At 34.7% G+C, this 26,348-nt stretch overlaps 8 protein-coding genes and 3 non-coding genes across 11 annotated transcripts; 4 read left to right on the forward strand and 7 right to left on the reverse strand.

Moving 5' to 3' along the window:
* Window positions 1-27: 27 nt before the first annotated feature.
* On the reverse strand, window positions 28-1,200 carry SCD6 (Scd6p; the record flags this gene model as incomplete). Its single annotated transcript, XM_003671076.2, has 1 exon — window positions 28-1,200. One exon carries the CDS (start codon window positions 1,198-1,200, stop codon window positions 28-30), a length of 1,173 nt encoding a protein of 390 aa, XP_003671124.2.
* A 254-nt stretch (window positions 1,201-1,454) lies between these two features.
* Window positions 1,455-2,663, reverse strand: DAM1 (Dam1p; the record flags this gene model as incomplete). Its single annotated transcript, XM_003671077.2, has 1 exon — window positions 1,455-2,663. One exon carries the CDS (start codon window positions 2,661-2,663, stop codon window positions 1,455-1,457), a length of 1,209 nt encoding a protein of 402 aa, XP_003671125.2.
* Window positions 2,664-3,157: 494 nt separating this feature from the next.
* On the reverse strand, window positions 3,158-4,333 carry SHY1 (cytochrome oxidase assembly protein SHY1; the record flags this gene model as incomplete). The annotated part of the gene is made up of 1 exon (XM_003671078.2): window positions 3,158-4,333. The coding sequence occupies one exon, from the start codon at window positions 4,331-4,333 to the stop codon at window positions 3,158-3,160; it is 1,176 nt and encodes a 391-aa protein (XP_003671126.2).
* Window positions 4,334-4,662: 329 nt separating this feature from the next.
* Window positions 4,663-5,877, reverse strand: NDAI0G01080 (uncharacterized protein; the record flags this gene model as incomplete). Its single annotated transcript, XM_003671079.2, has 1 exon — window positions 4,663-5,877. One exon carries the CDS (start codon window positions 5,875-5,877, stop codon window positions 4,663-4,665), a length of 1,215 nt encoding a protein of 404 aa, XP_003671127.2.
* Window positions 5,878-6,050: 173 nt separating this feature from the next.
* On the reverse strand, window positions 6,051-6,100 carry NDAI0Ltrna3Y. Its single transcript is given in 2 exon segments — window positions 6,051-6,087; window positions 6,051-6,100. It is a non-coding gene; the product is annotated as a tRNA-Tyr (tRNA).
* Window positions 6,101-7,829: 1,729 nt separating this feature from the next.
* CLD1 (carboxylic ester hydrolase) lies at window positions 7,830-9,200 on the forward strand (the record flags this gene model as incomplete). The annotated part of the gene is made up of 1 exon (XM_003671080.2): window positions 7,830-9,200. The coding sequence occupies one exon, from the start codon at window positions 7,830-7,832 to the stop codon at window positions 9,198-9,200; it is 1,371 nt and encodes a 456-aa protein (XP_003671128.2).
* A 2,027-nt stretch (window positions 9,201-11,227) lies between these two features.
* On the forward strand, window positions 11,228-11,299 carry NDAI0Ltrna2C. The gene has a single exon. It is a non-coding gene; the product is annotated as a tRNA-Cys (tRNA).
* Window positions 11,300-11,949: 650 nt separating this feature from the next.
* Window positions 11,950-13,191, forward strand: CLB6 (B-type cyclin CLB6; the record flags this gene model as incomplete). Its single annotated transcript, XM_003671081.2, has 1 exon — window positions 11,950-13,191. The coding sequence occupies one exon, from the start codon at window positions 11,950-11,952 to the stop codon at window positions 13,189-13,191; it is 1,242 nt and encodes a 413-aa protein (XP_003671129.2).
* Window positions 13,192-13,482: 291 nt separating this feature from the next.
* On the reverse strand, window positions 13,483-15,060 carry CLB1 (B-type cyclin CLB1; the record flags this gene model as incomplete). The annotated part of the gene is made up of 1 exon (XM_003671082.2): window positions 13,483-15,060. The coding sequence occupies one exon, from the start codon at window positions 15,058-15,060 to the stop codon at window positions 13,483-13,485; it is 1,578 nt and encodes a 525-aa protein (XP_003671130.2).
* A 2,587-nt stretch (window positions 15,061-17,647) lies between these two features.
* On the forward strand, window positions 17,648-17,746 carry NDAI0Ltrna5K. Its single transcript has 2 exons — window positions 17,648-17,685; window positions 17,710-17,746. It is a non-coding gene; the product is annotated as a tRNA-Lys (tRNA).
* A 2,169-nt stretch (window positions 17,747-19,915) lies between these two features.
* Window positions 19,916-22,765, reverse strand: NDAI0G01120 (uncharacterized protein; the record flags this gene model as incomplete). The annotated part of the gene is made up of 1 exon (XM_003671083.2): window positions 19,916-22,765. One exon carries the CDS (start codon window positions 22,763-22,765, stop codon window positions 19,916-19,918), a length of 2,850 nt encoding a protein of 949 aa, XP_003671131.2.
* Between the last annotated feature and the right edge of the window lie 3,583 nt (window positions 22,766-26,348).

A 26,348-nucleotide genomic window follows, 5' to 3' on the forward strand; every position in this document is an offset into this window, starting at 1 on the left:
CATTATTAAAAAGCCCATTATAGGATTCTAGAACTCCACTTGAGGTTGTGATTGACTTTGAAACTGTTGGCCATCATTACTACTATGATAATTATTTCTATTGTTATTGTTATAACCACCTCTATTACCACCTCTACCTCTATAGTTGCCTCTACCTCTACCACCTCTACCTCTATAGTTGCCTCTACCTCTACCACCTCTACCACCATGGAAATTTGGTCTTGCAGAAGTTTGTCCGAAAGTATCCAAATTCAATACTTTCTCCTCTTGCCATCTCATGTTTGTATTAGTTTCGGTGGAAGTCGAAATTGTATCAAAAAAGGATGATTTCCTGTTGTAGAAAGTTTCCGGATCAGCTTGTGCAGCTTGTTGAGCAGTGACTGTTTGAGTTTGAATAGTTTGTTCAATAGTAGAGGCAACGGGCTCAGCGACGGCGTCATGATGAGACTGGGATAACTCTTGTTTAGTGAATTTGGCATTATTCGATTGGAAATCGAAATCTGACTTTGGGATCTCAATATTTCTTTGCTGAGAACGTCTCGTATGAGAATGAGAATGGTTCTTATGTTCGTTATTATGGGGATGATGATCATGTCTTCTTGGTTCTTCGCCTTCTACATGTTGTTGTTGTTGTTGTTGTTGTTGTTGTTGTTCTTTTCTTGGCTGTTCATTTTGAGATGCAACTTCTTCTGTAGGTACAGATGCGATAGGAGCAGGTTCTTCTTGATGGACGGCTGCAGCAGAAGGAGCAGGTTCTTCTTGTTGCTGTTGGTGTTGTTGCGCTTGCTGTTGATGTTGATATTGATCAGCAGTTGATGTAATACCGCCTTGATTTGGTGCATAAACACCATAACCAGCCATCGCTTGTGGTACTTGCGGTGGAGCTGCCTGTTGCTCAGCAATTGGCACTGGAACCACAGGAGTAGCACTTGGTGGCAAAACTGGATGAACATCTTCAATACTTACTTCTAAAATACTCAAATCCTTCACCTCATTCCCATTAAATTTAACTGACTTATAGATATTATTAGTTGGATATATTTCATCGGGACCCCAACCCTTACGGCCTTCTGTTCCAAAACAACGGACTTCATTCAAAGTTACTGTACCTTTCTCGGAGTCAATTCCCTCTAATAAACCGACGTACCTGTTGTCGGTAACGGAGATCAGAGAAATGGTTTTCCCGATATATTGTGACATACTGGAATTGCTTTTGCTTGCACTGCACTTCTTTTTCTTTCGCTAGCACAGAACTTCTCTTCTGGGTATCTGTTTCGTCTGTATTGTCTATTTCTATGCCTATGAAACTGAGTTATAAAATTATTTATTGCTGTTTCTTAACTTTAAGATATGAAGAAACCCGTACACCACCCAGAAGGTGTGGAATATATGAATTAGAATATTGAAGTTATATCAAAAGTAAAGAGAAGTATCCAGCTGATTAGATGTCTTCCTCATCTGAAAGGTGGTCTATAACTATTGCTGTTGCTACTGTTCTTGTCTGGATTCTCATGTGTTCTTGTGTTATTCAGGGCATTCGTTCCCATACTGGGTCTTTTTGACATTGGTTTTGAGATCCGAGCAGCATAGCCTTGTAATATCGTTCCTCTTCTCTGAGCAGTCGAGGATGCCTGAACATTATTACCCTTTACAACGACTCTAGTTGCTCTGTGGCCTAACGATCTTCTTGCCCCACCGTTGTCTTGAGTTGCTGTTGTTCTTTCATTCCTACTCCCATACATGTCCGCGTTAGACGCTACACTATTCCTGATCGTATGTAAGATGGAGTGCCTTCTTAACTTACTATTCTCTGCATTCCGATTGTTTGCTCCCAATCGGTTGGTACCTGCTGTTTGAGATCGTATCCTCTGGGTATCGATGGCTGGATTGGAAACAAAAGATGCTTCACTACTGTTATCGTCAATATCCTGCTCTTGTTCATCCTCCCGCAGGTTCTTGTGTAAATGTTCAGCGTGTATTGATGCGGTTCTTTTCGTACCTTGGGTGGACGGGAATAATGGTTGAGCAAATTTGCCCCTTTGCTGAGGCAAATTACTGTTATTACTACTGCTACTACTACTATTAGGTCTTGGCTTCTGGGCGGCTGCCCTATGATCTTTCACAGCGGCCAGTTGTCTCTGTAACCTTTTCTTTTCATCCTTCAAATTCTCTAATCTTTTCATTATTTTCAACTCTTTCTCCAAATCGTGGGGAACGTTAGGAAACTCAACACACCATGAATTACACATTAATCCATAAAGTAAAGAACCGACGGATTCATTCAAATCCACGAGACTTTCATGAATAAAATTAAGCCTCGTGAAATTGGTATCTAGAGTAACCATAGATTCTGTCAATTCTTGGATCTGCGGCAACAAGTATGTTTGTAAAAGGACATTGCCATCATCTCCGTTATTATCAGTGTTAGAGTGAAACGCATCAGCTGCGTCAGATCCTGGTGTTCTATGTAGATCGTCACTATATTTCAAATGCTGTTGGTGTAGATTATTCGAAGAGGAAAAATCTCCATCATTCATGGATGATCTTCTGGAACCTGGATTACTACTTATAGATAGTTTGTAATCTGTAGTCGGTAGCGCAGTCGTGGTTCCTAGTTCATTTATATTAGTGTTATTGCCATGCTCCGATTGTTCTTGGTTCATTTTTATCGTTATATGGCTAGGTATTCCTTATGGCTCGGAATGCAATAGAAGGGCGGTAAAACAAAGCAGCAGTGAAAGGATAACTACTCGGATGATATTTCTGGAATAACGAACTATTCTTTCCTAGACTCGATAGTGGTTGGCTCTAGCTTGTTGTGCCCCAGAGCTGTTCATGAAACGCTGTTTGTTTTCATGTTGTTCCATTTTCCTTACTTCCGTGCCAAAAACGCTGCGCAGAGAAGGCAATAGCGTCTTTTCAAAATTCCATGATATATGATATTTATACTATAAAGATGACAGAAAAATGAGAAAACACTTGTGCTTAGAACTTTGGAATATTATGAATACATTTAAAGTTACTTGAATTATATAATTAGATCAATTGGGAGCTCCCTGTATATACAAGAGTTTTTCTTTTCACTGAAAACTATTTTGCTACCATTATTTTTTTATCCCATGGTATAATAATAATATATATGAATCCCTTTTTCAACTCACATATATTTCTTTGCATGCTTCAATTTATCCTTCTTCAACTGTTCAGGTGAAACGACACCTCTTTTCCAATATTTCTTGATTGCAATGATTAAAAATACAGTACTTAGAAGAGATAGCCCATACCACGTAACTAGATACTGTAGATGTGCATTCCTTAGATCTATAGTTGGCTTCTTTCCAATGGGTACACCAGCTTTAATGAATTGGAATTCATTAAATTCCGCAGTATCATCATCATTCATCTTTCGTAAAGGTTTTTCAGACGCAACAGTAACTTGGGTCTCCTTAATATGGTTTCCAATGTCCTTTTTAGCCCAAAATTTCCAGAAGGGAGCCAATTGCTCTTGTTGTTTTGCAAAGTTATTTGGTGCTTCTGGAGTGATAGGATGGTCTTTCATGTCATAAATAGCTTGGAAATGAATTGGAGCACACCCGGAGGTCTTGGCCATATCCCAAACGTCAGCAACCTGCCATAATCTTGAATTCTTATCTTCTTTAGCCCATTGGAACTGACCACGCTCCTTTGGAGGACGAACCATACAAACTACTTCTACATTTTTTCCTTGAGGCAACGATAAATGATGCAGAGTTCTATTTTCAGGTGGAATTTTTTCTTCAGCAATCCAACCTCTTTCGATCATTACTTTCTCCCCAGTATCGGCCCTAATAAAAGGTGTAAATAATAGATACCCCTTGGTTCCATTCTTACTTCTTGGTCCCACGAACATTTCTTGATCATGCAAGAATTCTCCCTTGAGGATAACTTTCCTATATTCCCAGTCTTCACACATATCTACGGTAAAATTCTTCGGTAAAGGGATTGGTTCGTACGTTAACTTGGTCTCACATGTAGCAATCAATCTGGTCTTCCATTTGAGTCTTCTTAATTGCCATGTACCAAGATAAAAGGAAATCACGGGCATAGCGATCATTAAACCCAATGCGATTTTCCTACCAATACCACGATCGTGTAGATTTGGATCTTCGTTTGGATTATGATGTGTCTTGATAGGTTTCCAATCAACAGTAGATGACATATGATTTCTCCTTGAGATCGATTGAGGTTTCCTGTGGAAGGGCAGGGTGGTATGCATCGTCCGTAATGGAACAGGCCCTATGAGCTCTATTCGAGGATAAACTATTGTTAGTAGTTTCGTAGTTCTACGTATCATCTTCAATTATCTATAGGAAAAATAATTTCACGACAGCTTTCTCTTTTAGGTGCTATCCCTTATCCACCAAAATGCTGCTTTCATAAAAATATCCTTAGTCTTTTCAATGTTATGAAGTTGAACTTCTCCCCGTCGCCTTAATTAAATACATAACATTCGGACTTTTTTCATATATCAGGCATAGATTTGTAGAACGACAGTAAAAGAACAAGAAGTAATTACAAATATTCAATAGATTACCAGTTTATAAAGTCTATTAATCTATAAGTTACGTAAGCCTCTATAAAACTATAAGATCATATTTATCGTATACATGCTGTTATCCGGCCCTAAAACCAACAGAATTTGGTGTTGTTTTCCCAAACAATGGTGTCCTTATTGAACCCAATTGGTGGCCTCACTGCACTAACTGACCCATTAGTAGCATATAATTTCGATTCATGTTCTAATTTACTTAAGGTGTTTTGTAAGGTAGGGAATTCCTTCAATGGTAATTCTTCGTCCCAAAATTGTAGTTTCGTCAAATTATGTGCCTTAGTTTCCTCAATTGCATAGAACATTAATTCCCTCAAAACTTTCTCCTCCTTCTTTTTCTCCTTCTTAGCATCTTCTGAAATGTATAGCTTAATTATTACTAAAAGATTGTTATTCCAATTATGATGCCATATGATATGTGAATTATCTTTCAATGCATATCCAAATGGTGGAATTTTCACTGATCCGTTTGGAGTAATCTTCCTTTGAATGAAAATATCACGGTCTTCGAACCATTTATAAATGTCAATATCAGGAGCGACCGTAAAAACAAATGAATCTGGGTGTGCCTTAGCAGATGCAAGCAAATTCTTTTTGAATTCAATATCTTGTAATTTGACTAAATCTTCATAATTATCGTATCCTAGTAATCTTCCACTATCATTTTGTTCCATGGCATAGCCATTACAAAATTTCTCATTGAACTCATCTAATGCAGTAACATGATGTAATGGAACATGTAATGAATAATATCCAACCTTTTCATAGTATTCATCCACTTCACTATACAAATTAATCACCAAGTTCTTCAACAAAGGAGGAGCATTAGGAGAATCACGAATCTTATCATAATGTTGATTCAACTTTTCAATCATAACCCTAGCGTACCCATTACGACGATGCATCTCAGGAGTGAAAACACCACCAATGCAAACAACCAAACTTGGTTCAATGGTATTATTTGTGCCTGGTCTAATACAATATCCAATTCTATTCAAAGTCTCACACGACGAGACAATTTGACTAGTCTTGGATGTTGCTTCCAAATTCAAATCTTTCAACATGAAATATTTTATACCTAAATTCTGATAGCAATCAGGAAATTTTTCTTGAATCTCAGGGGATTTCTGCTTTTGTGCAATGGAAGATTGGCCCAATGTCCATTCTCTAGCAGCATAATCTTCTAATGATAATATACCTTTCCAAGCTTCACCATTTTGTGAATGTGAATAACCAATCAATTCTGGATCATTATATTCCTCGAAAATAAGTGAGTTAGTATTGCTCATTTTCCTTCCTTGCTGATTCTTTCATATACAATATCATTGAACCTAAAAAAAATATAATATTGAAAAACTAATTGTAGAAAGCAATTCATTAACGTAATCATCGAACAAAGTAGAATAGTCATCGTTATTTCATCGAGATTTGAAGATTTTTGGAAAAAAAATCTTTTAAGTTATCTCCCGGGGGCGAGTCGAACGCCCGATCTCAAGATTTCGTGTTTTTAAATTACAGTCTTGCGCCTTAAACCAACTTGGCTACCGAGAGAAGATTTTGTATTTGTTTTCCAGATAGCAGTTAGTGTAACAAAGTACTGGAGTCACGTTAACGTAACAAGACAATAAAGAAGTATGTTTCATTGCTATTTGAATATTTACCGTCTCTATGAGTCGTAACAAGGACAGTAGGTTAAGAATTGTCATGATTTTATAAAGTGTCAAGTAATGTTTCGAACTACGTTATGCACCAGGCAGAGTTGTGGTCGCATAGCGTTTGCGAATTATAATTGAGTTTGTTTGGTTGAATTACGTTGAATGTCATGCAAGTATTATCTTATTCTTACTAAGAAAGCGATGACCGCAGTCACTTCTTCTGATTCTGCCAACCTTGTGTACAAGAGTTTATTCGAGGTATATTTCTTGGTAGGAGATATAACATATTGAACCATATATTGGATGCGTATTAGACTGTAGGATCTGACCTTAGGTAGATTCGTAGCAGAATTGCTCCTCCCCATCCTAGGACAGGAGAGTAATATATATTAAACACTTTACATATGGAATAAAACTTTCCTTATATAGAAAATATATATCGTGTTGTACAAAACCACATGCCTGCCAGATACATTATAATGGAATATATGGTACATATATGTCGATTTGCTAAGAGGACATTGATTTACAGACACACAATATTGCCGTAAGGTACGGTAGATATGCCGAGACGACAAGGAAAAAGAAAATTTTTACGATGAGATCATCGAGAGATCAAATATATAAGAGATATATAGATATATATATACGTTATGTATAGTACCCTTTGGTAAATGCTAAAAGAGGAGGACTGGTTATACCTCGAAAAAACAGTGTGAGTAACAATGCTACACATATTTGTCCCAATTTAGCTGATCCAAAGGACAGTTATGACTTATTTCCAACACATTATAATTCCGACACTATGGAATATATTTAAGCAATAAAATTAAAAAAGGTTTTTTAAGTAGATGTAAACAGAAGAGTATTGAAAAGTGTCTTATTATTGTAATACATCAGAATGTTGGGGAACATGAACTTCGGAAAAAAGATTCTAATCCACATACCTACTTCTTATGTACACTATTTTTGCCATTTCAATGGAGGTGTAGGTTACACCAGGTTTGAGGTTTTCTCTTGACAGATAAGAAAGTTACAAAACTTTAGTCTCCCATCAAAAGGATATGTCACAATATGTCTTATTTTTTCAATTGACCGGAAAATCTATATTTCCTTTCTAGAATAATTTTATAAAAATATTGCACAATCACGGTATATAGCAAGGCACAGAGTTCAAAACATCTATCAATTCTAAATACAGATACCTTGGTTTCATAAAAATAAGGTGTCTGTCACCTTTTTAAGTATTTTCATTAGCCAAAAGAGTACCAATGAGTGAGCGCCGTGAACTTTCGCGATGTGGAAACTTTAATCTTGTTATAGGTCAACCTTAAATAACTCTATCTCCACTTTTCAATGCAATGCTCGATGAAGTAAGGGAAGGTTTGCCACCTCTCTGTATGGCCATCGTGTACATTCCATATTCAAATCCTCTAGCCTTCGTTGAGAAGAACATACTTCACACATAAAAACAAGCAGACGTTAGCGTGACAATCTTTTGATTTCTCTCAGTCCAATTATTCCATAAAACCGCTAGAAAAGAACATCGTTTCAATTCAGAATAGTATGCCTTTAGGTTCGAAACTATGTGGAAGAAAGTCACATTAAGTAGAGAAATTATAAAAACATCAATAACAAAGCTAATAAAGAGAGACAGGAAATTACAAACACCACAGACATCTCCGCAGATATTTCAAAATAAAGAAGGAAATGAATCCAAAAGGTCTACTACTACTACCACTACTATACTTTCCAGCCCTGCAACCACTACCAAAATAAATACTATTGCACCTACTCCACCTACTGCTATCCCATTACTACGGATTATTACTTCATTACCGAAATTATTTCCAAGATCAATAAAGCAATCCATTCAAGATTATAAGATATTCCAAAAGGATCCTGAAAGGCTTCAAATTGATCTTTTAAAAACATTACCATTTTTTTCTAATGGTGCAAAATTTAAAACAGGGAAGATATTAAAAACCCAAATTGAGGATAATGATGATTATTACATTAACGAATTCTGTATCACTCCAGACACAAATATCAACATAAATTCGGCAGATGTCAAGCATTTAATCTTCATCCATGGCTACGGAGCTGGTTTAGGTTTCTTTATCAAAAACCTAGAAAATATTCCATTACTAAACAACAGATGGTGTATCCATGCTATTGATCTCCCCGGATATGGCTACTCTACAAGAAACAAGAAATTTCCCTTCAAATACCCTCGTGACTCGCAGTTAAAAGTTCAAAACTGGTTCCATGATAAGATCCATATATGGTTACAAAAGAGGAACTTATTAAACTACCCTAAGAATAACTTAATAGTAGCTCATTCCTTAGGCGCATACCTAATGGCACAATATGCATTCAAATTCCCATCACATTTCCAAAAATTAATCATGTGCTCACCGGCAGGCGTCACTAAATCGTCAATAAAAAAATTAAATAACTCACCGCCATGGTGGTATGAGAAACTATGGGATTTGAATTTTTCTCCATTCTCCATCGTGAGGAATTCAGGAATTTATGGATCTAAGATAACAAGTGCCTGGTCTTATAGGCGGTTTAAACCTTTGGACTTAGACCACAAGCAATTCGAAGCATTGCACCGGTATGCCTATTCCATTTTCAATAGACCTGGGTGCGGAGAATATTTATTAAGTTTTATATTGAGTTGTGGCGGCAATCCAAGGTTTTCATTGGAAGATACGCTTTTTCAAAGGGAAAATCTAAGTACAGAATTATGTGATTGGGGTTGGATTTATGGTGATAACGATTGGATGGATATAAACGGTGCTAAGCGTGTGTCTAGATTAATTAATGAACAACAAAAGGGTAAGAGTGATGTGCACGTTATCCCATCGGCTGGACATCATTTATATTTGGATAATTATAAAGATTTCAATAAATTGTTGATAAAGGAAATGGAAATGTTTGGAGAACGTTAGAAGAAGGTTTTGTACATAAAAAAAAATTTCCGTTTCATTCGCTACTATTCTTACTCTATTTAAATATACTATATAAAGTTAATATTCCTAACCTATTTATTATCTTTCAAAATATCCGCTTTTGAGCAGCGTCTTTAAAGTTGATAATTATTTCCTTTTTCTATTTATTTTTCATTTTTTCTTATTTCTGTTTTTATAGAAAAATGTTTTAACTAAATACATAATATTTAATGAAGAAAAATAAACAAAATATGTATACTATCTTCAATTTAACCTAAAATGTCTTTTATTGAAGCAGACTTTTCTAGATTCATATCTTAACTAAGGTGGTAATATTTGGTGTCGAGTTGGAAAACTAAGCATTCTTTTTACAGTATGAAGTGGATGATTATCGTATAATGTCCAAACTTCGCATATGGAGGTACTGTTAGAAACTCCCCGTTACATAAAAACATGGGAGAATAAATATTCTTTGAATCTATGGACTTGAAACTATACAAGTTAACCGACCTTTCGGAATTACAATGTATCTGGCACATGGTGTACAGACACGTGGTTTCGAACAACACGATATATGTTTTCTATAATAAAAGTTTTATTCCATATGTAAAGTGTATAATATATATCTCTCTCCTGTCCTAGGACAGGGAGGAGCAATTCTGCTACGAATCTACCTATAAGGTCAGATCCTGCAGTCTAAGATGCATCCAATATATGGTTTAATATGTTATATCTCCAACCAAGAAATATACCTCCAATACGTACAAGATATATAATTACTAGTAGCTTAAGTGCCTTCTCACTTATGAGTATACCTTAATGTATACGAAAGTTCTATATAATGGAGGCTCGACGCTTACGGTTAAAACTTTTTGTGTCACGTGTTATTACAAAAAGGTGGGAGGGACACCACTGGCCCATAAGATAATGTAAGATATCCGATTAGGATTACGAACTGTTGGCGTCATGCCAAAGTGTCACAAAGAAGTATGTTTATTTTATTATTAAGTGAGTAAATTACTGTCATGAAATCAGTCAAAATTATTATGAAGTTTACCAGGTTCGGAGTAATGACCCGAACTACGTTATGCACCATACATGTTTGTAGCTGTATAATGTTTATTGAATTATAATTGAATATCGTTTGTTGAATTAAGTCGAATGCCATGCAAGTGTTATCTTATTATTATTAAGATTGTTTTTGATTGCAGCCACGTCTACGGTTTCGGCCGGCCATGCGTACAAGAGTTATGTATTGGGTCGGTAGTTGTAGTTGTATGGTTTTGCTGAGTGTTTACTCGGGCGTATGGATTAGTCTCTCCTAATCAAACCTACAAGTATTTAGAGTGTCCTGCGGAGCACCTAGTCGAAAGGACTTTGAGACCGGTATTCATGATTACGAATTTTGTTTTATGCATGCATGACTTCAACGAGAAATTATATGAACTTCTAGAATTTGTTTGACTTAATAAGTGATCACTTGATTAACATTATCCTAAGCCATAATTATGTTGAGAAACTAATTAGGAGCTAATGTAAGTAAGATACTACTAACTTTACTTTATCTCCTGTATTTCTATCCTATCCCTATTCCCATTCTATTACTATTCTATCACTGTCCTATCCAATCTTTATCCTATTCCTATTTTAGTAACACAGTGCATTACAATGAAACAGAATAACATAATATTAAAGGAGTAACATAAGATTAAAGGAGTATGTCTATTATACAATAGGATCCCTAAATTATCAAATGTTCCAGAACGAAATAGGATTAAATAAGCTCGTTGATTATCTAAGCTAACTATTATAGGCAAGTGATTAGATAATGTAATTTTGAAAGATATAAAAGAACTAATAGTCGAGCTGGAATTAGAAACATTTTAGTTCGTTACTTTATATCTCTTTATTATATAGCATATTATGTAAAAAGAGAGCAACCGGATCATACATTCACAAGAGTGTTATATTCTTCTCTTCAAAACTATATCTAACTCATATTTTACAGGAAAGTCACAGTTTAATTAGCTCGTATGGCGCAGTGGTAGCGCAGCAGATTGCAAATCTGTTGGTCCTTAGTTCGATCCTGAGTGCGAGCTTTATATTTTTCGCTTATAGAATTTAAACTCCGAAAAATCTGTAAATTTTGCAAAAAAAGAACCCTAATTTTTTTAATGTTTGTTTATGTTTATGCGTTCATTTTTTCAAAACGCGTTTGTTGATACCTTTCTGGTTTTTCACGCGTCTTCGCTTTTTACAACGCGTAAACTGGGAAAAGTGTAAACAGAGAAGTATCGAGAGACGCGTCAAACCAGCAACTATTACAAGGAATGAATGGCACGAAAACAGCATACTCCTCTCAGAAACTTGTGTAGAAAACAGTATGAACGGGATTCCTGTTTTATCAATATATGGTTTATTTATTTACACATTCCTCTGGAGTTTACCTGTAAGGATAAAGGGAATACACGTAAAATTTACCTATTCCGGCTTTTATTACATATTTTCCCTGAAATAGTATAGATATTAGTTGGTTCCTCTATTTCGTGTCAGCCAGTAGAACAATTCATTTATATACATTCAAATAAACATTATGCTATAGCCAGAAGATTTGATCAAACATCCCATCTTCGTTTCTTTTACAATCGTTTTATTTTTGCAAGGTACTTTATCACCATCATCAGCATCGACATCAGCAGTTCTCATTTATATCAGATCAATAACAATAATTCACTACCGGTAATTAATCATGTCACAATATATTCCAGCAATTTCAAATACTACAAATAACGATGAAAACAATAACACTCTTTCAATTGGAGGCCCAGAACATGCAACAACAAAGAGAACTGTATTAGGTGAAGTTCCAATAAATCCTAAAAAGGGCAACATAAAACCATCAATTGATTTACAAAATAGTAAAATACGATCAATTATCAATATCACAAGAAAGAGACGTCTACCAAATGAAAATGAAGGTGATAGAGATCCTCTAACTAAAAAATTAAAAATATATAAAGACACTGAATCTATAGGTGATGAAACTAATGATGAAACTTTAATTGGTGACATTGAGGAAAATGATAAAGAAAACAAGAAACCAAATAAACCAATCAATTGGAAAGATCTGGATACTCTCGAACAAGATGATATTTCAATGGTTACAGAATATTCCAATGATATTTTCCAATATCTTTATGAGAAGGAAATAAGTATGGTCCCTACTCATAATTATTTATTAGATTCCAATTCCAAATATCATATTCGCCCTTCAATGAGAGCCATATTAATTGATTGGTTAGTAGAAGTTCATGAAAAGTTCCATTATGCCAATGAAACTTTATTCTTAGGAATCAACATTATGGATAGGTTCCTTTCATTCAATAAAGTCACAGTAACTAAATTACAATTGCTAGCTGTCACTTCCATGTTTATTGCAGCTAAATTCGAAGAAGTGAAATTACCAAAATTATCAAATTATTCATATATTACAGATGGTGCAGCATCAAATAATGACATTAAGAATGCTGAATTATACATTTTGAAAAATTTAAATTTTAATATAGCATGGCCAAACCCAATGAATTTCCTAAGGAGGATTTCCAAAGTAGACAAATACGACTTTCAAACAAGATTCATTGGCAAATTCCTATTGGAATATTTAATGTGTTCACATAAATTTATTTCTTTGAAATCATCAATGTTAAGTGCCATAGCCATGTATGTGGCAAGAATGATAACGTCACCAAAGCTTAAGTGGGATAATACTTGCATTCATTATAGTGGAGATATTGATGCTGAAAATTGTCAGGCTTTTGAGGAAAATTGTCAAGAATTAATTGAAGAAATTGTTAATCCAACTATCACCATCGATTCACTTATAACAAAATATAAGAAACCAAAATTTAACGCCATTTATTTTAAAGTTCATGATTGGTGTTCAAACTATCTGAATAATGAAAATGATAACAGTTTCAAGAAGACTCTGTAATTATATGTTTTTATGCTCCATTCGTTAAAGACAAGCATTTACACTCATAACACCTTTGCATCATAACATCTACCATTCCTTAATGTATTACCTATAATAATAATAATACTGCATATCTATTTATTCACATAATCTTTATAAAAAAACTTTGCATTCAATAAATTTTTTTATCAAAAGTAAATTCTTCTTTTCTTAATTGAATATTATTAGTACCTTATGAATTTTATGAAAATTTATATAAAAAAGAATATATAATGTAATATTACAATGGGGAAGTTAATCATACTTCCTCTATTCATGTAGTGTCATTAAGTCAAGATTATTTTCACGTACTTTTTTGGCCCATTGAACTGAAATTATTGATGCTTTCAAAAATTTCCTTGAGCGATATTTTCTAATGAACTCCTCATGTATCGTTGGTTCTATTAGATAATCCATAATTAATTCGCACACTTTTTGGAGATCTTCTTTACGATAACCACCACAATAATGAATCAAGTTCCTGTCCCATTGACATTTACCTAACATTTTTCTTGATATGAACATTGCAGCCGCAGCACATAATGATGGTAGAATACCAATAAATCTACAATCTATAATAGTAATTTCTAACAAAAACTTTGCTAATGTACGTGATTGTATATCGTAATCGTCTGCTTTTGAAATTCTTCTTAAGAAATTCATTGGGTTTGGGTAATTCAAATTAAAATCCAAAGCTTTCAGTATATATTTTTCACCCTTTTTAATGTCATCTGTTGAACATGCACCATCTGTCTCATTGGCGAAGTTTTTAATACTTGGACAGTATATTTCTTCATATTTAGAAGCAATGAATAAACATGATGTACCAACTAATTGTAATTTATCTAATTGAACAGATTCCTTAGTTAAAAATCTATCAATTAAATTTATTGCAAGAAATAACGTCTCAGGTAAAAGTTGAAATTTAACATGGATCTTAACGAGCCAATCAATTAAAATATCCCTATTTTCCCTAATATTTTTATGTCTCAATATTTTTTGTTTATTTGGCAAAGTAATTAATTCTAATTCATGTAAATATGTAAAAATATCTTGAACATATTCAAAAACCATTAAAGGATCATCCAGATCTTCTTCATCCAGATCATCCCATATTTCTTCAAGGACTATCTGTTGTTGTTTACTTCCAATTTTAATCTTTTTTGGTGAGTCCTTTTCCCAAATTGTGCCAGATATATGTCTCTTCTTTTTCTGTAACGGTATATTTCTCTCCTCGTAAGGATATAAAGGAACTTCATTTTCTTTGCCTGTTGATAGATACGAATCAATTATTTTATTTTCTAAATCTACTTCAGTTTTCGAGACTTTAGAATTCTCTTCTCTCGCAATAAGTTTCAAATTCTTTAATGCTTTAATATTGAACCCCATAGTCTTATTTGTAACATTAGTTAAGGCTGCTCTTGCTAACGGATTTTCAATTTGAATTGAATTTGTCTGAGAGTTTTGCGGCAACTGATATGCTGTACTATAAGCAGTTAGAACTGATGTTTTTGAAGACATAATTTCTACCGAATTTATTTTAACTAAAATTATTTTCCAATTAATGATATTATTCTTTTTTTTGTATCGTGAAAAACTCTTTTGTGTCTTTAGAAAACTGGATCTTGTCGCCGAATTTTGATTATTTATAATTTTTCTGACGTTATTTTGATTATAAAAAATACTGACGACATCGTCGAAAAAAATAACGAAGCAACCACATGCAACAGAATTTAGAGCTTTTATAGTTACTATATTATAGTTTGAGCCGATTTCGCCTGGTTTGGCAGCCGTTAAGAAATGATTATGTATATAGTATTGTACCACTGTATCTTCCATATTTGCCATTGTTGTTTTACATTTGAAACATTCCACCTCCGTATGCAGATGTAAACTGAACTGAGGGGGGCAGGGAAGAGCGTCCAGGAGGAGATACTATAACGTATGATGAACCTATTTTGTATTGTAAATTACAATTTGCAACAGTAATACTTACGTATATACAAATGACTTTTTAGCTGTACGTGCATATTCCGCCGTTGCATAAATATAACAAACGATATGAAGAATCATGTGGGATAAGAACGGAGTAGTCATTAGAAAAATAATTATCTTCCGATTTCCTCTCCCTCTTTTGGAAGAGGGTAAAGATTAAGCAACCACCCTTTACCTTATTGCAGTAATGCCAGTTGGATGTTTAGAATGCCAACCCATTGTTGTTTTTGGGCACTTTGTTTACCGTTAACCTTTTAAGGTAATTTTGTTCGTTGACAATCTAGTGTTTCTAACCGCTACGGAATTTCTCTTAGGAGCAAATATGTATTTCTCGGAGTAATCGTTCTCTACCCTTGTTCCTCTCCGCAGTAAAGAACTGTCAACCAAACGAACGATGGAATAGTTTTTATATAACATTAATTTAATTATTATAATTGATATGATATGGTATGATATTACTCGAACAATGTTTAAGATAAAGGTACTATTATTATTCTATGATAAAGGTCTAGACATCCAGCTTGGTACAACGTATTCTATAACAGACACGAACTGATTACCAAATATGGAAGGAACGCGAGTGAGTAACAGCACGACGCGACGCGATTGATGAATACCAAACTAGTCAATAAATTCATAAACCAACGATAAAATTATGATCTCGTATTATCTATTCCACCATCCACAAGAATATAAATAGACCCATAACTCGAAGTATCGATTTCTCTTTCTCCTGTTATTATTTTTATATTATTATTTTTATATTATTATTTTATTTACTATTTATATTTAAGAAACCGAACTCCTTTACATACATTAAAAGGAGGATATTAAATTACTCTTAGTATACCTCATATTTAGCACTAATCTTAATCCACAATGGAATCATACAAATATAATATAACAGGATTAACTGGAACCGCTGCTTCCGAGCGGATATGATATGATATGGGAGCGCGGGACGCGCTCGGAAGCATCCATTCTCATATTTTCTCTGATGTTGTAGTAGTTTTCCATCCTAAAAATTGATTATGTTTGTTATGAATTATAGCAAGAGTTAATTTTTCTTATAATGTGTGTAAAAAGGTTCGTCTTTCTTAAAAATAAATAAGAAAAAATATATAAATATAAAAAATAATATCAGAAAAAGTAGGAATTGAACTTCGAGTTATTGGTCTATTTATACCTTTCTTGATGATGAAACAAAAACACGAAAATGTAACTTAACGCTGGCAGACACGATAATTCAACTATCGTGTCGCGTTGATGCCCGCAGTCTTACGCGTCTTTACCATTTTTGGTAATTATTAGTTCGTGTCTTTGTAGAAGACGTTGTACCAAACTTGATATCTGTACTCTCACCATAGGATATTAATAGTAATACTTACTACAAATATCGTTCCAGCAGGACGATGGAATAGATTTATAATATTTGTAATTCATTTTTATTTATTAAGTTCCTGTTGGAATTATATGTATCTGGCACATAGTGTACAGACACGTGGTTTCGTACAACACGATATATGTTTTCTATATAAGAAAATTTTTATTCCATATGTAAAGTGTATAATATATATTACTCTCCTGTCCTAGGACCGGGAGGAGCAATTCTGCAACGAATCTACCTATAAGGTCAGACCCTGCAGTCTAATCTGCATCCAATATATGGTTTTGCTGGAACGATATTCGTAGTAAGTATTACTATTAATATCCTATGGTAAATGTGTAGATATCAAGTTTGGTACAATGTCCTCTAATATGACGCGAAACGATTACCGAACCTGGTAAATGCTGGAATGATATTTTTAATAAGGTACTATTAATATCCTATGGTAAGAATACAGATATCAAGCTTGGTACAACGTCTTCTACAAAGACACGAACTAATGATTACCAAAAATGGTAGAGACGCGTAAGACTACAGGCATCGACGCGACACGATAGTTGAATTATCGTGTCTGCCAGCGTTAAGTCACATTTTCGTGTTTCTGTTTCATCATCAAGAAAGGTATAAATAGACCAATAACTCGAAGTTTCAATTCCTATTTTTTCTGATATTATTTTTTATACTTATATATTTTTTTATTATTTATTTTTAAGAAAGACGAACCTTTTTACACACATTATAAGGAAAATTAGCTCTTACTATAATTCATAACAAACATAATCAATTTTTAGGATGGAAAATTACAACTACAAGATCAGAGAAAATATGAGAAAGGATGCTTCCGAGCGGGTTTAATATGTTATATCTCCTAAAAAGCAATATCTCTTCGAATAGTTCCAGCATTTCCTAATCCTACTCCTTGTTAGTCTAACTAAACACAGCCTATGGATCCTCTTTGATCTGACGATATACCATCCGCGATGGTATATCTCTTCGACGGATAGTAAAGTCGAATCTTTAAAGTTTACCTCAGTTCAAAGACCAGAGAACTCATCCTTGTTAGCTCAGTTGGTAGAGCGTTCGGCTTTTAAACATAAATTCGTTTAAACCAAGGATACCGAAATGTCAGGGGTTCGAGCCCCCTATGAGGAGTTCTTTTTTGCTAATTGTTTTTATTTTAGAAGTGTAATAAAATCGAAATTATATCGTGACACAAAGTGTTCTTGTGATATATTTTTATGACCGATAATAAGAAACGACACACAAGAGAAGAAAAAGAAAAGAGATGAAAGGTTTTCCTACGGGTTATTAGTGTACGAGACGTGGCAGCAGAGCCGGTCGAGAGCAACGGAATTGAATAACTCATGGATATATAATAAGAGGAACTTTTAGAGGATATATCTAAAAGTTCGTCTTCTTTTAAATAGGTTTAAATAAAAAATAATCAAGTAATAAATATACTATCAATTTAGAACACTTTGTGTCACGGTATAATTCCTATTATATTACAGTTCTACGTAATTTGATAGTGTTTTTATTACTTGATTATTTTTTTTATTTAAACATATTTAAAAGGGGGACGACCTTTTAGATATATCCTCTGAAAGTTCCTCTTGCCATATATCCATGAATTATTCATATCTGTTGCTCTCGACCGTTTCTTTCGCCACGTCTCGTACAGTAATAACCCGTAGGAAAACTTTTTATCGTTTTCTATTCTTCTCTTTCTTCTAAGGATTCTTTGTGCATAATATTTTATTCTGTCTCTCATGCCCTATCCATTCATGTAATACGATGCCTCTGTCGTCCACTCATCCCAAAACCCAAGCATCCCCTCTTGTGTGTCGTTCTTATTTTGGGTCATAGAAATATATCACAGAGTTTAAAGAATACATCCGGAATAATTCCAAATGAAGTCTACTACGGTCCTGTTTTTATTTTTAAAATGTGGCGGTCATTCTGAAGCCCCAATAATTATGATGTCATGTATGCGGCAATAGTGCAGGAATATGTATAAGAAATATTAGACGAAATGAAGCATGCCATTTTCTTTAAGAGTGAGATAGAATGTAGAGACTAGATAACGCTCGGAAGCATCCTTTCTCATATTTTCTCTGATATTGTGGTTGTAATTTTCCATCCTAAAAATTGATTATGTTTGTTATGAATTATAGCAAGAGTTAATTTTTCTTATAATGTGTGTAAAAAGGTTCGTCTTTCTTAAAAATAAATAAGAAAAAAATATATAAATATAAAAAATAATATCAGAAAAAGTAGGAATTGAACTTCGAGTTATTGGTCTATTTATACCTTTCTTGATGATGAAACAAAAACACGAAAATGTAACTTAACGCTGGCAGACACGATAATTCAACTATCGTGTCGCGTTGATGCCCGCAGTCTTACGCGTCTTTACCATTTTTGGTAATTATTAGTTCGTGTCTTTGTAGAAGACGTTGTACCAAACTTGATATCTGTACTCTCACCATAGGATATTAATAGTAATACTTACTACAAATATCATTCCAGCAGATAAGTTAGTAGAAGTAAGACCATGACTAGTTACTGTACACATATATGTATGTACAGTTGAATTATATATGTTTTTATATACATGAATGGTTTCGAGAGCTCGAACTGGAAGCTCCTCTGAAGTAAAGAGCCCGAGCTTTTGGTTTAGTTTAATTATCATCACTTTATCTTTAAATGGTATTGTATCGGATTAAGAAAATAAAAAAAGGTTCGTTACAATACCAGAATGGACATTTGCAAACATATTTCCAGCTTATCTCAGTCCGGCTAAGCGGGCATGACAGGTTACATTAAGGACCTGATCAACCGATTACTGAGGCTGGATTTTAATTCAATATGGTCAGATCAATTGCCTACGTCACACACCTCTACCTAGCGAAAATGTCGAGTTGCTGTATTCATTGAAACATTAGCCGACGTATACAAACCACTAAGTGGAGATCTCAGTCTGAGGGAACCTCCTGGTATTTATTATCTATACCTTATGTACTTTATGTAATAACATGACTAAATCCTACCTCTACTATAGTTTGACAATTAAGAAACACTTGCTACGTTTTTAGTAGCATGTGCTAGAGTGATTTCTTTTATATATTTTTTATTCTAATTCTTCTATTTTATTTCAATGAATAAATAATGATAATGACATAAAAATTAAGCTATTTGACAAATAAAAAAATTTAATTAGTAAAAAGCGAACAAAAAAATATGTGTATATATAAAAAGAGTCTTAATACAAAACGCTGTATGTACATCAAACTAAGCGCTCAACACCTAGCTTTTTATGTACTAAACGTTAGTCTTCGTAATAGGATTTGTGTAAGTGACAGATCCATTATCCGTAATTAAATACGTCGTGGCAATTGTCGACACTGTCTTTGGCTTAGTAATAGTATCTACAGTAACATAAGAATACCTTGTAGAATATTGCGTTGATCCGTAAATTGTTGTAGGTATAGTTGAAACACATTTACTATTTGATGCTGTATTCGTATGACTTTCCGAACTTGCCTTCACTTCAGATGATGCTCTTATGGATGATGACGCAGTTGTTGTAGATGCAAATATAGTTGAAGTAGTTGTACCTGTAATAGTCATACCTACAGCATCCTCAGTAGCGTAGAATGAAATTAATTCTGTAACAGTTGAGCTTGACTTCAAGACAGTAGTAGTATATGGGGGAGGTAATGAGAATGGTGGTGGAATTGTGGATGTTGTTCTACCAGTGGCTGTCAATCCATTAGAACTACTCATTGGGTAATATGACACCACTGCTGAATACGTAGTGGTTGGGTTTGAAACAGTAGTAGTATATGGGGGAGGTAATGAGAATGGTGGTGGAATTGTGGATGTTGTTCTACCAGTGGCTGTCAATCCATTAGAACTACTCATTGGGTAATATGACACCACTGCTGAATACGTAGTGGTTGGGTTTGAAACAGTAGTAGTATATGGGGGAGGTAGTGAGAATGGTGGTGGAATTGTAGATGTCGTTGTTCTTGTAACCGTCCAACCATTAGCACTAGTTGCAGGATAATATGACACCACCGCCGAATATGTAGTTGTTGGGTTTGTGACAGTGGTTGTATATGGGGGAGGTAACGAAAAGATAGGGGGGATTGTTGATGTTGTTCTACCAGTGGCTGTCCAACCATTAGTACTACTTACTGGGTAATAGGAAACGACACCAGAATATGTTTGAGTTCCACTTCTAAATGTTGTAGTGTATGGCGGTGGTAATGTGAATGGTGGTGGAATTGTTGAAGTTGTCCTACCTGTAGCAGTTAATCCATTTGTGCTACTTACTGGGTAATATGAAACAATACCGGAATACGTTAGAGTTCCGCTGGTAACAGTTGTAGTATATGGTGGAGGTAATGAGAATGGTGCTGGTGTCTTAATAACGTAAATAATTTCACCAGTTGAAAGCCAGTCACTACCAACAATAATATCAGAAGTTGCAGATGTTATAGTAGAAGCACCACTCCATGTTGTGTATCTCGTCTTAGTGACAACTGGAATCTTAGGACATAACGCATTCAAAGTACTTGCTTGAGCAATATAACCAGACCAATCAGTATGAGTCACACCTGCTGGATCAATAAAAGCAATATTCAATGTAGCATCACCTTGACGATTCAAATATCTAATACCGATAGGATAGGGCACACCAGCAATTAAATTAACAATGGCACTATTTGTTTGAGCACCTGTATATGTTTCCGTAAATAGAAGATTTGATGCTTGGAAAGCTGAAGGTTGAGCACCCGCACAACAAGTGAAGGAAGTCGAATCACTAAAGAAATAAGCAACGAAATCATCTGCACCAGTAGCAACGAAACTATAAGTACCTGAGGTTGGTGGAACGAAATAACCATAAAGCTCTGCAACAAAATTTGTTCTTCTAACGGTAGTACCATAAACGGAACCACTAGGGAAAAGAGCATTACCAGTAACAGCAAAATTAGGACTAGTGACTCCGGATGCGGTACCTGCTGAACCACCTTTAGTATATTCAGTACTTGTAAAGAAATAGGTAAAATCGTAACTTGAACCATAATTTGCATCAGTATAGGAATAGAAGTTTACGTTGAACCCATCGGACCCAACTGCATTTTTTGGAGGATTACAGAAGGGAGCAACATAATTTGGATCAGGAAGAATTGTCATTGTAGAACCAGTAAATGTATGACCTAATGAATCCGTAGTACGATAAAACGATATACTTTCAGTGACTAAAGAAGTACCAAAGGTAGCACCAGTCGTATATGGGGTAGGGAGAGAAAATGGAGAAGGTGTCCTAATTACGTAAACATATTCTAATGTGGTTGCTGTGTTTGTGCCGACGACCACATCTGTAAAACTTGATAGCGTTAGAGAAGAAATCCCAGTCCATGGAACCAGGGATGATCTAGTTGATTTGGGATAGGTAGGACACAGGGAAGCCAGTTTAGTATCCGTTATGATGTATCCAGTCCAATCAGTATGAGACGTACCTGCTGGATCAGTAAATGATGGATTGAAAGCACCATCCCCTTGACGGTTTAGGTAAACGTATTTAATTGGATAAGGAACACCTTGTGTTAAAGTTAGTTTTACAGATCCCGTCGTAGTGGGCGTCTGTTGGAAAAGTTGTAGAGTAGTTGGTGCGACAGGGACTGATGTTCCATCACCACAACAATTGAATGCTTTATCAGTATCCAAAAAAAACCCTACAACATCATCTGAACTGGATAATGAAAATGTATAAGTACCTGTTGTTGGAGGCACAAAATAACCAGTAGCTTCAGCAACAAAGGCATTTGCCAGAATAAGCTTACCGTACACTGTCGCCATATACGCTGTAAATATACTTGGTGAGACCTTTATCGTTAATGATGTAACCCCAGTAATTGTATTTGATGAACCACCAGACATATAAAGGGATGAACTACTGACAAATTTAGTATAGTCATACGAGGAACCATAAGAAAGATCACTGTAGTAGTAAAGTCCTACATTGAACCCTGTAGATGTCCCTGGGTTCAAAAATGGATTACAAAATGCTATAGTTGACTGGGCATTTGAGAATTTAAATAATGGTACCGATATCCACAGTAGAAATGAAGATATGACCAGTGAGTATTTTTTTGATATCATGGTTATTATTTTTTAATAAGAAAAGGACGTTCAGCACTCTATTATTTGATGGTAATTATTAGCTAAAATAGTGTTGTTGTTGTTTTTCTTTCTTGATATTTTCGGTCCTTTAGCTAAATAAAAGTTTGCATTTTTTTAATATCGATATTATCGAATCTTTTATATATATAGAGAAGGGAGGAACTGTAGAGCTGACCCCAAGGATTTAAGCATTTAACTGCTTCAATCCTTACGTAGATATGAGTATGGTTTTAGGATACCTCAGACTCTTAGACTGGAAAGTCTCGTTAAAATGGGAGGTGATCGAGAATTTCTAACGTCTTACTGAACCGTCTCGATCTAGTAACCAATTAAGGTTCCTTCCAGATGCATCATTGGCTTTTTTCATATAAAAAAAGTATCATGTTATATGCAATCCGAGGGTACATTGCATACAGTTTCCTGTGCTGTTTGCAGATCCTGCAGGGAAGGCACCGCTGCTTTATTACTGCGTACATTTGAGAGTAATGGAAAACATTAAAGCTAAAAAAGGTGTACGGTTTTTCACTGAAGTACGTGCGTACATATGAAAGCATCTTTCTAACGTAGTGCATATTCTATTCCCTAGGTGATTGTTTCCACGGACAGGGGTGTACAGGTTTTAAAGTTTTTCAATCCTAAGGTTTTTTGGGTCAACCCTACCTTTTTTCAATTCTTTCCTAATCCAGCCCTAATCTTGCCCACTTATAATCCACCAGTGCATAAGTAGATATATAAAATATATATATATATTGGTTCCACTAAGCGGTCATTACTCCTTTATTCTAATACATGACCTATACTGTGGTAGAAAAGTCTCATTTAGACGAGCCTTTGAGTAAGAACTTAAGAGCTTATCGACCAACTGTAAATATTTCTACATTTTTTTGCAGGCTTTTGAGCAGATTATTTATTTAAACTTTTATCTATTTCACAAAAAAAGTTCAAGGCAGTTTTCAATAACTGAAAAATGATCCAGCCCTAACCCCATTCAGTAACACGCCTGGAAGGAATATATATGGACAGCCTGTTCAGAACAGGGAGATGATTTAATTTAGAGGGGCGGTAAGGATAGGGCTTCATTTGCAGAATAAAAACCTTATCTTTCTAGAAGGAGTAAGGAAGAGTAAAGAAACCTTACCAAATATATCCCATTAAAGACCAGAGCAACCTTAGTCCTTTGTTACTGCTCTTCTCCACACAAAGTAATCTATACAGTTCTGTAGAGTATTTTTCGACGACTAATAATAAAGGGTTAACGAACTTGAAAACTTTTGTTTTGTTCATGAGATTTAGAAAAATAGCTACGGCTATTTTGTTAGGCTATTTTCAAGCGTGTACAACGCTACCACCAGGGTTTCTAAGAATAATTTATTGGCGGGGCGGAGGGGGGAGGGGGGGGTAAAGGGATTCTTTTCAGAGGGCCACTTTAAGGCGAAGCCATTTTGGGAAGTCCCTTTTAACCTTTCATGTACGTTACATTACGTAAGGCTGGCAATAAAATGTTCATCATCTTGATCGTTAACAATAAACTGTAGCTTCGAACGCAACACTATATAAGGTTATATAAAGTTGGCAGGTTATTGCTTTACATTGAAACAAAGCATTAGGCTTTCATTATAAACCTCTTGCGAGATAATATCATACCTAAAGTGTTTGGGACTGTAAAACATGATTTTTACATCGACAAAAGACTCTGTGTTGCTTAATATTGAGGCCCCATTTGAAGTTACATCTCGGGGTTTGAGATTTACCTTACTGAATATGGTTTACGTAACCGTATCAGTTATCCTAATATACAATACACAGTTACTGCCAAGCCATATAATTAACATTTTATCTTTATCATCGAGAATATTTTACGTCATGAAATTTTTCTCTTTCATGATGGGTGTCGTATCACAGAATACGTGATTAGTTTTAATCAGACATGGGAGGGGTTGGGTTGGATTAAAAAAATTTCGGGCTAGAAGGGGGTTAGAATACTTCTAATGGGGCGTTAAGCCGGGGTAGAACAGAAAATTAGGGGGGAGAGAAAAATAACGAAAATTTTTCTATGATGACTAGTAAAAGACACTATATTATGATATATTCAATTTCTAGAAATAAAGGTAGGGGGTGGGGGTAGAAAATATTTTCCACCCTCTCATGTCTGGTTTTAAAAGAATGTAACCTCCGGAGAGGACGTAACCTGTATTCTCAGTTTCAGACCTTTCACTATTTCATACAACCGAATTGGATTTAGCCAGAACAACGTCACTTTTAAGACACATAAATTTAAACCCGGCTTTATGTAACGCTACTACCATACATAAGCACGTACTTACGTAAATATTCAAATTAACTTGAATTTTTTTTCTATGCACAGTCAATTGCTTACTCTTAATTCTCGAGCCAAACAGAGATAGTATAACTTATAATGATCTCAATTTCAAATAAGGATTGCCACCTCTAAGTTAGAGATAGCATACCTAGATTTTTTTCTTGTGTGTCTTTTCTTCATCATTCCATTTCCCCCCTACTCTTCTTTGTATGTCTTGGCAGTTGGATTTATTATTATTACGTCTCAGGTAGAGGGTACATACGTAAATGGTGATTTGTTTTCTTTATTATGCCATACTATTCTTTTATACCGGTACTACTAAGGGAGGAACCTAACTTATATAGACATGCGGCCATACGTCACATGACACAATATGGTTATTAATAAAGCAGTAAAATTGAGTTGATGATTTTCAAAACTTAATCCAGATGTTCCAAATTTTCAATTTATTTCACCTGAAGACGATTTGTAGTCACCCAAATTTTTAGCATATTGAATGTTAAGTTATTGTTTCGAAAACCACTCACAATTGAATGATACAAACTCAAGAAACATTAACCTCATGGGAGTAGAGTGATTATTTGAGCGGGCTGATAACATTTAAGATAACGAGTTGAAAAGAAATAAGTAACTCAAATAAGGAGAAACAATTAAAAATCTCAAAACACAAGTAAAACAAATGAAACAAATAATTTACCCAGAAAATGATGCCAATCAAACAATATCCCATGTTTATTTTGTACATATACTATATTTAATGATGAAATAAGAAATCTTGTAGATTTCGAAAGAACGGATTGTGTTCCACAAATTATCGAATTTTTAGCTCCTAAAATGTCACATTTATTTGGATTATGTTTATCCATCCTATCAGCTTACATTATCTCAGTGTCGATTCAAATTTATAAAAAATTTTTTAAACCTTCTTTCCCATTGAATATTAGTACCATGTCAATGACGAATTAAACAAGCACTGCTATCAGGTCATTTGTTGCAAACAAAAGTATTTCATTATATCGCAATTCGATTGATGCCTCTCGTAAATTTTCTCTTTCTAACCATTACGTCAAGAAGTCTGTGGCTCATAAGCCTAAAGCCCAGCCTAAATCACGTTTTCCTGCACCAATTGCTAAATAAATAGGTTAACGTGCTAATAACTTCCTTCTTCAATTCTCTCTGTCAAATCGTAATAGCGTGTTCGAGTCTAGTATTCTTGATTTTTACTGCGGAGTGATAGCCAAC

The sequence above is a fragment of the Naumovozyma dairenensis genome, chromosome 7 (genome assembly GCF_000227115.2).
Source record: "Naumovozyma dairenensis CBS 421 chromosome 7, complete genome".
Classification (NCBI taxonomy): domain Eukaryota; kingdom Fungi; phylum Ascomycota; class Saccharomycetes; order Saccharomycetales; family Saccharomycetaceae; genus Naumovozyma; species Naumovozyma dairenensis.